At 70.0% G+C, this 12,396-nt stretch overlaps 3 protein-coding genes across 3 annotated transcripts in view; all 3 read left to right on the top strand.

The window, feature by feature from the left end:
- Positions 1 to 55: 55 nt before the first annotated feature.
- EMIHUDRAFT_108860 (hypothetical protein) lies at positions 56 to 612 on the top strand (the record flags this gene model as incomplete). The annotated part of the gene is made up of 2 exons (XM_005792258.1): positions 56 to 375; positions 484 to 612. Coding segments are annotated over 2 exons (449 nt in total), but the record flags the coding sequence as incomplete, so codon positions are not given.
- Positions 613 to 718: 106 nt separating this feature from the next.
- On the top strand, positions 719 to 1,704 carry EMIHUDRAFT_439835 (hypothetical protein). The gene is made up of 2 exons (XM_005792257.1): positions 719 to 1,052; positions 1,181 to 1,704. Exon 1 carries the CDS (start codon positions 760 to 762, stop codon positions 1,033 to 1,035), a length of 276 nt encoding a protein of 91 aa, XP_005792314.1. The 5' UTR covers positions 719 to 759; the 3' UTR covers positions 1,036 to 1,052; positions 1,181 to 1,704.
- A 3,291-nt stretch (positions 1,705 to 4,995) lies between these two features.
- Positions 4,996 to 12,396, top strand: part of EMIHUDRAFT_466663 (hypothetical protein) — a gene marked incomplete at its 5' end in the record, with an annotated part of 10,349 nt that continues 2,948 nt past the window's right edge. The window contains 10 exons of the mRNA XM_005792256.1: positions 4,996 to 5,792; positions 6,034 to 6,175; positions 7,975 to 8,991; positions 9,060 to 9,375; positions 9,621 to 9,722; positions 10,101 to 10,843; positions 11,149 to 11,619; positions 11,736 to 11,795; positions 12,000 to 12,116; positions 12,184 to 12,307. Of these exons, the coding sequence (XP_005792313.1) occupies positions 4,996 to 5,792; positions 6,034 to 6,175; positions 7,975 to 8,991; positions 9,060 to 9,375; positions 9,621 to 9,722; positions 10,101 to 10,843; positions 11,149 to 11,619; positions 11,736 to 11,795; positions 12,000 to 12,116; positions 12,184 to 12,307 (3,889 nt within the window). The remainder of the gene's footprint in view (positions 5,793 to 6,033; positions 6,176 to 7,974; positions 8,992 to 9,059; positions 9,376 to 9,620; positions 9,723 to 10,100; positions 10,844 to 11,148; positions 11,620 to 11,735; positions 11,796 to 11,999; positions 12,117 to 12,183; positions 12,308 to 12,396) is intronic.

The following is a 12,396-nucleotide window of genomic DNA, read 5'->3' as shown; positions in this document are numbered from 1 at the left end:
CGCCGCCTCACCCTCGCGCCACGGCGACCGCACCCCGCCGGGCGCTGCCTCGCAGGCCTGACCGCCTCGTCCAAGTCGTACGAGAAGCTGTACCCCTCCCTCGCCGGGCCGACTCTCATCCTCAACCTGCCATTCATCCTGCAGGCGGACACAGACTCGTCGCTCCCTCATACTCTCACGCACACCCGCGCACGCAGCACTTATCTCGCCCAGCCTTGCCCTGCCTCCCGTGAGCCGCTGCACTCGGAGTGCCGCCGCGGTGCCGCTCTCGCCTGTCGCGGCGACGCAGACGTGCACCTGATGACCTGTCCCGCCCTCTTCCTCGCCCTCCCGCAGGCCTTTGTCGGCCTCTTCAAGCCCCTCTTCCCAAAGGTGGTGCAGGCGCGGCTCAAGTTTGAGCGGGCGCGCCTCCCCCACCCCCACCCCCACCCCGGGCGTGTGGCGAGCGGCGGGGCGTCACCGGCGCGGCCGAGCGTGCCATAGGCACCCTTCCTCTCGAAGCTGGACCAGCTCACGCCGCTGACGACCGACAGCAGCAAGCGCAAGGCCTTCCTGGCCGAGATCGCGTCGCTCCTCGACACGGGCTTCTTCGCCTCGGGCGGCAACATGTGAAGAGGGAGTGCGATTGTCGGCGAAATCTAATTTCTTGTCCGCCCTGCGCCTTCTTCCATCGGCTGTGTAACGGCTGCCGACACCCCTCGAATTCGAACCCATTCCCCCCAGCACTCACATCATCAAGAGCCCCGGCAACGCTTGGCCATGTTCGCCAAAAAGAAGGAGGGCCAACGCTTCATGATCCTGATCTCGAGCGGCACGTGCGACGCCACCAAGGTCCACGTCGCCGTCACCAATGGCTTCGCGCAGCTCAAGGGCGACGCAACGACCAAGGTTGACTTCGTCCTCATGGCCGAGGGCGGCTGGGTTGTGGAGGACAAGGTCCTGCGTTCGATCGGCGCGTTTGGGCTGCCCCCGATGTCCAAGCTCCTCGACGACCCATGCATGCAAGACATAAATCGGGTCACCTGGACCGTCTGATCCTTCTGTGCCGACGCGTGAGTCTCGCCCCGGCACTGCATCGGCTCTCTCTCCACCTTCCCCCGCCCTACCTGCCCCCGATCCCGATCCCACCTGCCCTGCCACCGTTCCCGATCCTGCCCCCGATCCCACACCCACCCTGCAGCCGTGGCATCACGGACGTCGCGATCATGAGCAGCGTGGGCCCGCGCCCCAACTGCTCCATCAAGGCGGCCACCGACCCGGCGGCGCTCGCAATGTATGCAAACGCGGACAAGATCCTGTGCTTCTAGACGGACGTTTCTTCAGTCGCACGGCCCGGAGCAGGGCGTGCCTCGGCGCAATATGACGCGCGCCCCTCGACAGCCCACTCGTGGGTGTGGGGTGCGCCGATATACTTCAGCGCTCGAGACGCTCCGCCTCGATCCGCGCACCGCTCGATCCGCGCAGCATGGGACGTGCAGCGCGACGCAGGGGGTGTAACATGTACACTGCTCAAGGTGGCGGCGCTTCGGCGTCAGCTCCCTTCTAGGAATCTGAGACGTTGTACCACCTGTACCGCACTGGGCTAGTCGCCGACCACCCTGCACAAAGATCGCAAGGGCGGGGACCTGTTCTCCTTTTTACCCATCTCACAGTAGAGGTGTCCGTTTTTATTTATTTATTTATTATTTGAGATTACTCAGATTAGCTGGGCGTCGTAAAAATCGAGGAGCGGGCGAGCCAGCGAGGCGGGCAGACGGGCAGAGGCTGAGGGGCGTGAGAGCGCTTACCCCCCCCCCCCCCCCCGCCCCCCCCAACAACCTTATAGTCATCGCCCGAGCCCTCGATGGCGCCCTCCGCCTGCGCCTCAGTTGTGATCTCCTTGGCCTTGAAGGAGGTCTGCCGCCACCACAGCTCGCGGTAGTGGTCCATCCTGCCGTCCACCGCGACCCCATCTCCGTCGAAAGACGGCGCAACCACCCTCCCCGTCCTGGGCAGCGGTGCGAGCGGGTCCCGCAGCGGGGCACAGGCGAGATCGATCTGCCTCTTGCCCGGCGTGGCCGAGCGGCGGATCAGGCGCACGGTCGCGTTCAGACACGGCGATGGAGACGCCATCCAGTGAGAGCGTCTTACCCGGCGCTATGTGCCGCGCGCTGCCCGTTTCGGATTGGATGAGCGGCGTCGGCGGTTCCCCCCCCGCGAGAGCTCGCGGCAAAACCTGGCATCGAAGTGTCGCTGGCTCATCTCATCTCTGCGGGCACGTCGTCGCCTGAAGTACCCGCCTTGCTCACGCTCCAGTGATTGCCCCGTGCGAGGCGCTGGGCGCCGCCCAGCACCGAGACGCTGCGCGGCGCCGCCTCAACAACCCCAAAGCGCCGGTACTTGAAGTCGGTCGAGAAAAAGTCGGCCACCTTGTAGTCATCGCCAGAGCCCTCGATGGCACCCTCGGCCTGCGCCTCGGTCGTGATCTCCTTGCCCTTGAAGGAGCTCTGCCGCCACCACAGCTCGCGATCTGGGGAGGAGGAGGTGCTCAGATTCGTGCCCAAGGAATGGGCTGAGGAGCCCGGGCCCGAGGGGGGGGGGGAGCGCACAGTGGTCCTTGTTGCCAAAGACCGCAATGTTGTCTCCATCGAACGACTGACCAACTAGTCCATGTGGCGCCACAACCTTGCCCGTCCTGGGGTTTGGCGCGAGCGGGTCGCGCAACGGGACGAAGGTGAGGTCGACCTGCTTCTTTCCAGGCATGGTCGACTGCCATATGAGCCGCGCGGTTGCGTTGATGGCCCAGTCCGCGGAGACTACCTGCAAAATCTCCTCGCTGGCTGTGGCCCCAAACACGGAGCGCGACGTGCCGCGGCTCGACACCGATATCACGACGTCCTCAACGACGATCGGTGGCTCGCCCGCAATCACTTTCTTGCTACCGTCGCCGAGACCGTGCACAAGAGGTGTTGGGGGCGCATTTGGCGTGAACTCGATGCGGAGGGTGCGGTGGGTGATCGCCGTATTGATGCGAAGAAAGACGTCGGTCACAAATGTGCCGCGCACCTTGAGGCCGTGCTCCTCGAGCATGAAGGCGACCGCCTCGAACAGCGCGTTGACGGCGAACTTGGAGTGGTGAAGCATAGCGTAGATGGCTCCGTCCTCGCCTCTAAAGTCGGCCTCGCCACCGTGCGCAAAGTGGAGATGCGGGTCGCCGGTGAGTCCGCCGGGTCTGAGGGGCGGCGGCGAGGGCGGCGAGGGCAAAAAGGGGGGCGGTGCCGGCGGATTGGGCGGTTGCGGCGGGTCGGGCGGCGGCATCGGCGGCGACGGCGGGAGGGGCGGCGACGGCGGCGGTGGCGGCGGCTCCGGACTCGGCGATGGTGGCGGCGAAAATGGCGGCGGGGATGGCGGCGGGGAGAAGGGAGGGGGGGTGGGAGGGAGGGGCGGCGGTGAGGGAGGGGGGGCGCCTCTCAAGAAGTACCTGATGGTCGGTTGCTCCAAGAAGCGGACCGCTGTGCCTAGCGTGCTCTCTAGGCAGGCGAGGAAGACTGAAGAGCTGGTTGCGGACACCACGCTCGCGAGCGATGGTCCTGCGTCTTGCTCGAAGATGGTGACGTTGATGTCGTCTCGAGCCGTCGCACCAGCCACAACGGCGATGTCGCTCAGCAGCACAGTGACGCTCTCGGTGGCGAGGCATGCATGGACTGCCTCTCTCACGCTCTCAAGCTCCTGGTCTGTGGTGGGGTGCACTTGCGCAGTGCCAAAGAGGGAACGCCCGCGCCGAAGGGCACGCACGGCGTCCAAGAGGCCCAAGACCATGGATGCTGCCTGGACGAACGTGGCACCCGGCGGCGCAGGTGGGAAGGGCGAAGGGAGCAGCACGGGCGGAAGAGGAGGGAGGGACGGTGGAGTGCTAGGCGGCGGCGGCGATGGTGGGGGCGGCAAGGGAGGCGGCGGTGACGGAGGCGGCAACGACGGGGGCGGGGACGAAGGCGGGGGTGCCAATGGAGGCGGCAGCGACGGCGGTGGCAGCAACGGAGGCGGCGGGCTCGGTAGTGGCGGTGAGGGTGGTGGCGCAGCGGCGGCGCCCACACCGGTGGGTTCACTCGAGACGGTCCGGCGCCAAGCAAAGAGGAGCGCCGGTTACCAGAGCCTGCTGTGTGGCGGTGTGCGGCCGATTGGGGCCGTGTACTATGATTCCTGTGCGTGCGCCGCAGGACGTGACCACCTTGCTGCGCTCAATGTTCGCGGCCGTGACGCCTCCCCGATGTGAGTCTTCCTCCCCACACAGCACCAGCACCAGTGCACTGCCACGACACTCTCCCTCAGTTCCACAGCACTGGCGCCTCAGCCGTCTTCGCCCACCTTGTGCCGTTGCCGCCTTCCCCACCCCGCCAGCCCTTGCACACGCGTTTACACCATTGCGCCGGCAGGGCGCGGGCACACACTTTACGGCAGTCTTCGCTTGCGCACGCTGCTCAATTGGCTCAATTCCTCCCCACCTAGCTGCTGCCTCGCATCCCGCTGCTGGACGTGCGACTGCGGCCGCAGCGCAATGCATCGCTCGAGGGCCGACCCCGGATACTGGGATACTGCATGATACTGCAGGATACTGCGGGATACTGCTGGATACTGGCCATCTCTGATGCGGATACTGGGATACTCCTGGAGGACCAAGTAGCGCCCAGTTGCAGTATTATTACTTGGCATTTAGCTCTGTGATACTGGGTTACTTCGCCGGCGTGGATCGAGTACTGTGATACTCAGCGGGTGCGTCAACACGAGTATCGTGTATCGATCGAAGTATCTGCGGTACCAGCTCGGAGTATTGAAGTATTATTACTGCGCCATATCTCACAGGGAAATCTTTAGTGTCCCAGTATTTGAGGCCTGCTGCAAATTTCCCCTGTATCTGGACAGCCTCCGCGAAGTAGCCAAAAGAAATTACTCCTCCCGGGTGCGTGATGACTTATCCAATCCCCGGAGGGAGCTCACGCGCCATCAATCTCGGTGTGTATGCTGCTCCTTTTTGCGGCCGCCTCACCCACTGCGCTTCTCGGCACCCGCCCGGGGCTCGCGTGCTCCTCCGCGCCCCCGGTCGCCCGCTCGGCGCCGCCCTTCCTCCGCTCCGACCCGCCGCACGCGGCGCCGCTCGCGCGACTTCCGCAAGAGGACGCTCTCCCTCAGTCCAAGCGCAGGCGGCTGCAGCGGGCGGCGGCGTGGGTGCGTCGCGGCCTTTCGGACGGCGTCGCCGACATCCTCGCCGTCGCGCTCACGCGGCGGCGTGTGCGCGACGGCCCGCCGGCGGCGGCGGCGGGCGCTGCGCCGCAGCGGCAGGTGGCGAGGTACTGGGCGCCCTCGCGCGAGCAGGTGGCGCGGCGGCACCGGATCATCCGGGAGCTGGTCTGGATGGACGCGGAGGGGCAGCTGCAGCGCTTCGTCCGCTCGCTCGAGGGTCGGTGGGAGAGGGGCGCCGAGCGGCTCGCCGCAGAGCCCTGGACGGCGGCCGAGGTGCTCACCGAGGCGGTGCAGCAGGTGCAGGGGCAGCTGGCGCGCTCGCTCAAGCCGCGCGACCCGCTCATCCAGTGGCACCTCAAGACGCTCGACCCGCAGCAGCCGCAGGGCGCCTTCGACGAGTGCGTCCTCGTGCACGGGCGCGAGAGCTGCGCGGCGCGGTACGCAGAGCTACGCGAGGCGCTGCGCTCGGTGATCCCGTGCTTCGTCGCGCTCATCTCCGAGGCGGTGCGGCGGCGGCCCGCCCTCGCACACCGCATCTCCGCGCAGCTGCTGCTCGCCGCCGGCGTGCTCGCTTCGTGGCGCGCGGCCGCCCTCCCCCTCTCCCCTCCCTCTCCCCTCCCTCTCCCCTCCCTCTCCCCTCCCTCTCCCCTCCCTCTCCCCTCCCTCTCCCCTCCCTCTCCCCTCCCCCTGTCCGCGACTCCCCCCCCCTCGTTCGCCTTCCTCTCTCCGTTCCCTCCCTCCACCCCCTCCGCTCCTCCCGTCGCGGTGCTCGGCAGCGGAGGCCGTCCACGAACCGCCCACGAGCCCTCCCCGCAGGCGCGCCGCCGCCCTCCTCCGCCTCTCTCGCCGGCGGAGGTACGAGATGCTGACCAACTTCCTCGCAATCACCAGCGGGCTCGTCGCCGAGTGCCGCGCCGCCGTCGAGGCGCCGAGGGCGCTGCCGGCGGCCGGGGGCGCCGTGCGGGGCCGACGCCGCTGAATCGGCGGCTTGTTCTTCATGCTCTATCGCGCGGAGCAGAGGATCGTTTGTGTAGAGAGCGCCGCCGGCGGGCGGCGCAACCCTGCGGGGATGCATGTAACCTCCCCCTCCCCCACCCCCCTCCCCGACCCCGATGGCGACGCGCTGCGCGCGGAGCCGAGAGTGGCGGGGTGGTGCGGCCAGTTTTGTTGCCTCTAGCGCATGGAGGTTTGAGGGCGGGCAGCGCGCCGAAAGGCGCCTGTCTGCTCTGACTCTTGCTGTTGGGCTCAAGAGTCAGGCCTGACCCGCCTGGTCTCTTCTCTCGTGCTCTGGTATGTATCTCTTTTTTCGTGCGTTCCTGTTCTGGTATGAGTTTGTGTATTGGTATATGAGTTTGTGGTATTCGCCTGGGCTTTCTGACGTCTGAGGCCTCTCGCAGCACGACGAGGCCGCGGGCGTTGGCCGTTGGCGTTGCCGGTTCCGCCCGTTCCCGTTGCGGCTTGCGGTTGCGCGATATGCCTTATGCGAACGGAGAATCGAACTAGGAATCGAACGGACAAAAAATATCGCTCACAGCAAGCAAGCTTTTCGCAAAACCTTTGACGATAACTTACAACCGCTGCGCTCTCTCTCCTCACCACCTGCTGAGACACACCAGCCCACCCGACGAGTCACAGCTGCGAGAGCAGCTCGGTCAAGCACTGCGAGGTAAGGTTCACGCCCTCCAGCACAGCGTCCTTCTCGGACGCAAGCAGAACGCCGCCGAAACGAGCGACGAACTTGTCCGGGTGCCACCGTCGCAGCTCGTCCTGCACGGAGCGTCGAGCCGCCGCAGAGCCGGCGGCGTCGGCGGGGACAATGAGCTGGCGCAAATCGTCGAGGATCAGGCGGAGGGGCCCCGCGCCACCAGCGGGAGCCGCGAGGACGGGCCACGGAATCTCGGCGAAGCCCAGCTTGCGCGTCGGCACTGCCGGGCCGACCGCCACGGTCTCATCCCACGCGCTGAGAGAGGCCCAACCTTTTGCGTAGCGGTCGCGCGCAGCCTCCACGGAAGCGCGCGCCGCCACGTCTGCACCCGCTGCGCCGCTGCTCGCGTGTGCCACCTCTGCAGCGGCGCCGCTCGAGCTCGGACTGGCCGTCGCAGCCGCCGCCGCGCTCGCCGCCGCTCTCGCTAGACTGGCAGCCTCTGCCTGCCGAGCTAGTAGCACCTGCCGCGCCACCTCGCGCTGCGATCTTCGCTCCATCTCTTGAGCCAGCGTTGCCATGCAGCTTCGAGCAGCAGCCACGGCCATCCTGGATGTCGGCGCCGACGGCAGCTTCAATGCGTCGATTTCGGCCTGCTCCATCGCCTCGAAGGTGGGAAACTCATCGCCAGGGCCCCACCCTTCATCTGGCGCGGCAGCGGCATCTGCAGGCTGTGTCAGCCCGCAAATGCACGGGTCAGTGCGGCAAGCATCGCACGCCACCGCGCCGACGTCATACCTGCTCAGATCGACGTCATCGTCGTCGTCGTCGGCGGCGGCGCCTTCACTGCGGCTGCGGCTGCGGCTGCGGCTGAAACTGCTGCGGCTGCGGCTCCGGCTCCGGCTCCGGCTGCGGTACTCCTCGGGGTTTGCTTTATCGCGAGCCGGGGAGGATTCAAGGTCGCGCCTCCACTGTGGCACCTCTTTCGCCGCAGACTGCCGCTTCGCCCTGAACATCGCGGCATCGTCACTGCAAAGGATCACGAAAGCAAACAAAAAGAAACAAACCAGGCGCGCGCGGACATGGCAACAGAGGGTCTCGCTCCGCTCACTCAGGTGCCGCTCGCCAACTTCGGGCCCGAGTCGTCGATCGCCGTGCAGCCCGTCCTCGAGGGCTCGGGCGCCATCGACACCGGCGCCGGCGCCGGCGCGGCGGGCGGCGTCTACGTGGCGCGCGGCCGGCAGCAGGGGCACGTTGTGTCCTGGCGCGTGCAGGGCGCTCAGCTGGAGCTAAGCGAGGCGAGCCTGGTGCGGGAGCCCGGCCGCGCCTCCGGTCCCGGCCTCGCGCCCGACCAGGCCGAGCTCGCGCTCCGCTTCCCGGCGCCGCTCGTGCCCGAGGTGAGCCTCACGCAGCTGGGCGACGACTCGCTCCTGCTCTCGGCGGTGACGCACGCGCCGGCGGGCGGCGGCTACCTCTTCCAGCTCCGGTTCGCGTGCGCGGGCGGGCCCGCCGCCGCCGGCCGCGCCTTCTGGCTCTCCGCCCCGCCCTCGGACGTGCTGACCAAGCACGGGTACGCAGACCAAGTGGCGGGCGCAAAGCTCGGCCGGCTGCGTCTCGCTCGGTTCGACGCGGCGCGCGAGGGGGGCGACGGGCTGGTGCGGCAGCTGCTCGTCCTCGGCGGCGAGGGAGACCGCCTCTCCGCCCTCGAGGCGCGCACCTCCTTCGGCGCGGGCGAGATCGAGACGGAGGAGGTGCCTCTCTCGGCAAGCCGCTCGCGCATCTACTCCATCTTTGGCGGCGGCGGAGGCGGCGCGGGGTCGGGGGCGCCGCTGGTGGACGTCGCCCTCGTCGGCGCTCCCGCCGCGGCCGCCGCCGACGACGCCGACTCCCCCTCCGCCATCGCGCTCTACACCGACGGCCGCCTCGGCTGCTGGCGGCTTCAGGGCGCGCGCACGGGCGGCGAGGCGCCGGCCGCCACCGCAGTCAGCCTGCAGGCGCCGCCGCAGCTGCAAGGCGGTTCGGCGGGCGCGGGCGCGGCGGGCGCGGCACTCGCCACGTGGCGGGGCGAGGACGGCGTCGCCGTCGCGGTTGCGAGCCCGCAGCACCCTTCCATCTTTGTGTCTGTCCGTGCGGTGAGCAGACAGCGCGCGGAGAAGCGGCGCCTCCGTCCCCGTCGCTTCACAGCGCGTGCCCTGGATAGGCGCTGGGAGACGAGGAGCAGCGCCTCGCCGCCGAGGCGTTCGCCGCGATGAACTGGAGGGAGTGCCGTCGCCCCGACGCCGCCCCCGCCCGCGCGCGGCTGCTCCGGCTCGCCCTGGCGCGCGACAGTCCCGGAGGGGCGTCCCTCGCCCTGTGCGCGCTGTACGGAGGGGTGCCGCCGAGCGCGGAGGGGCCGGAGCAGCCGCCGTCGCTCTTCTACGCCTGCGTCCCGCTCGCCGAGGCGGCGCCTCCCGGCGATTGGTGCCGCGCGAGGCTGCTCTGCGACGCACACCCCGCGCCGCCGCTGCGGCTCGACGGTGCCGCCGCCGTGAGCGCGCCGCTCAGTTCAGTGACGCAGCGGCTGCTCCGGCAGCTGGCGCACCCGTTCCGCTTCACGCCGCGGCAGCTCGACGCCGCCGCCTCCGCACTCCTCCCACCTCCGCGCCCCTCCGGCGGCCCTCCTCCGCCGCTCTCGCTTCGAATCGCTGAAGGCCATGGAGCGGCAGCCGCAGCCGCTGCCGCGCGCGAGTCGCGTGACGCGTGCAGGACGCGTGCCCCGTAGGTGTGGAGCGCCGGCTGGACGAGCTCGAGGCGAGCTCGGCCGCGCTGGCGGCTGCGGCTGGGCGGCCACCGCCGCCCCGCGAAGAGTCTGAGCTAGTGTTGGGTGAGGCTCGGCCCCCCGCCCCTCACCACCCTCGCCCCTCGCCCCTCGCCCCTGCCCCTCACCACCCTCGCCCCTCACCACCCTCGCCCCTCGCCCCTCACCACCCTCGCCCCTCACCCCTGCCCCTCACCACCCTCGCCCCTCGCCCCTCACCACCCTCGCCCCTCGCTTCTCGCCCCTCGCCCCTCGCCCCTCGCCCCTCACCACCCTCGCCCCTCGCTTCTCGCCCCTCGCCCCTCGCCCCTCGCCCCTCGCCCCTCCAATGTACGAGGCCCCTCGCCCCGCACCCCTCGCTACCCCTCGCTACCCTCGCCCCTCCTCGCACGAGGCAAAGCCTCTCTTCCTTGCCAAGCCTCTCTTCCGCCCCTCGACGCACAGCCGAGCAGTTGCTCGACACGTGCGTGCAGCGCAAGCGCGAGCAGGCCGAGATCCTCGGGCTGCAGCCTCTCTGCCCCGAGGTGGCGGGCGCGCCGCTCGCGCTCCTCTCCCGCTCGGGGCTGACCCTCCTCCTCGCGCTGCCCGAGGGCGACCCGCGCGAGATCGCCTCCTGCAGAGACCTCCTTGACCTCCTCCTCGACGTCGGCGTCGACTGCGGCGTCGGCGACGGCGTCGAGGCGCTGTGCCAGAGCCCGCACCCTGGCGTGCCCCCCACCGCGGCGCTGATCGAGGCGGCGCGCTGCGCCCTCGCGCGGGCGCCCGCGGGCGCGATCGCCGGCTCCATCGCGGCGGCTGAGCCTCAGCCGCCGCTGCTGCCGACGGCGGCGGCGCTGCTCAGCTCGCTCACTCAGCTGCGCTGGACGTCGCTCAACGATTGGGACTTCATCGACCCGGAGCTGATCGCGCAAGCGTGGTTCGGCCAGCTCTGGAGCGCGCCCGGGTGGCGGGCGGGCGACGCCACCGGCGCCGCCGTCGCTGCCGCCGCCGACTCGCGCCGCGCGGTCGCGCACGCTGTCGCGGCGAGCGCGGCGCGGCTGGCAGAGCGCGGCTCGCTGCTCTGCGTGCACTTGCTGCTGCTGCTGCTGCACGAGGGCGTCGACGGGGGCGGCGACACGGCGGGCCTGCTGGCGGCCGGCGGCGACCAGGCAGCCGGCGGGGACCCCGCCTCCCCCGCCGGCCTCGCGGTCCGCACGGCGGAGCTGGGCTGCACGCACGCGCCGCCCGGGTGGCGGGACGTGTCGTGGACGTGTGCCGTACGCGTGCGATAGGCGAGGCTCGCCTGCGCGCACGAGCTGCTCGGGTGGCTGGCCGAGTCGGAGCCGGCGCACTTGATGCACGAGCAGGCGCGCGCTCCTTTGGCCGCGCCATCACCCCGCCACTTCCCCGCCAGACCGTGTCGCCCACTGACAAAACCTTCCTCACGCACACACATGCCCTTCCCTCTCTCCCCCCATGCCGCCCCCTCCCAAACCCTTCCTCCTCGCGGCAGGGCCGGAGCTTGCTCGAGGTTGCCATTCGCGCCGCCGCCCTCCCCGGCCAGCTCGACCGCGTCGTCGGCGACCACGTGACGCCGATCGGCGACGCCTGCACCGTCGCCGCATGCGCTCTCCTCGTCTTCGTCCTCAACGACGTGCGGATCGCCGAGGGAGACACGGGCCCGCTGCGGGCGGAGGTGCCCGCCGCCCTCTCCCTCCTCCTCGCGCGCGCGAGCTGCTGGGCGCCCCTCGCCGCCTACCTCCGCCGCCTCGGCGCGCCGCCCGGCCACACGGCGCCGGCCGGCGGGGCGGCGCCGGCCGGGCCGCCCACCGCCGCCGGCTCGCCGCTCCACGTCTACCTCGGCGGCGAGACGCTGCTGCGTGAGGGGCGCTACGCGGCCGCGGCGCGCGCCTTCGAGGGCGCGATGCGAGGCGCGGAGGCGAGCCGCACTTCGTCGCTGCGCGAGCTCAATCGCGCAGTCGGGGTGCCGCCTCTCTCCACCGAGGCGCCGCTCGAGATCCGCTCGAGATCGGCCCGAGATCGGCCCGAGATTCGCACGAGAGTGGCACGAGCTCGAGCCGCGATTGCCCCTCCGGCCAGGCGCCGCTCGAGTCTGCAGCCGAGCGGGACGAGTGGGCTCGGTACGAGTACCTCGCGGCGGTGCGCAGCAGCTTCGATGCCGCGGGGCAGGCGGACGCCGCCCTCCCCTTTGCGAAGCGCGCGCTCGAGCTGCGAGTGATCGAGGAGCGGGCCCCAAAGGCGAGGCTTGCCCCGCCGCCCCTCCCGGCCCCTCCGACCCCGTTAACCCCCCCCCCCCCCCCCTCCCCCCTTTCCCCCCCTCACCCCCTCGCCTCTCATGCGCAGGCCTACGCCGGGCTTCACGTCGTGGCCTTCAAGGACTCGCTCAACCTCGGCCGGCTCGCGGATGCGCATGAGGCGGCCGCCGCTCCCCTGCAACCGCTCCCCGGCCGCCGCCCCGCTGTTGCGAGCTCCACACACCGCTCACGACTCGCTCCAGCACGTCGGTCGCTTCTCCCTCCGCCGCCAGGTACTCACCGACCTGCACGGCTGCGCTAGCTCTGCCCACCGCCGCGTCGACAAGGAGGCGGAGAAGGTCTACCTCGAGCGCCGCGCAGACTGCTTCAACACACTCGTGTCGGTGCTCCACGCGCGTGGCGGCGTGGCGCAGCTCGCCAAGCTTCGCTTCGACGGCGCGCCCCCACCGCAGTGAAATGAGGGTGTGGGAGCAACACGAGGGTTT

Source organism: Emiliania huxleyi, assembly GCF_000372725.1.
Source record: "Emiliania huxleyi CCMP1516 unplaced genomic scaffold EMIHUscaffold_109, whole genome shotgun sequence".
Taxonomy (NCBI): Eukaryota; Haptophyta; order Isochrysidales; family Noelaerhabdaceae; genus Emiliania; species Emiliania huxleyi.
The sequence above is the reverse complement of the archived record's forward strand: the minus strand, read 5'-3'. Positions and strand labels throughout refer to the sequence as shown.

What these genes read in the sequence shown, in the direction of transcription:
- EMIHUDRAFT_439835 (XM_005792257.1), top strand. Translation starts at nt 760, where the DNA reads ATGTTCGCCAAAAAGAAGGAGGGCCAACGCTTCATGATCCTGATCTCG.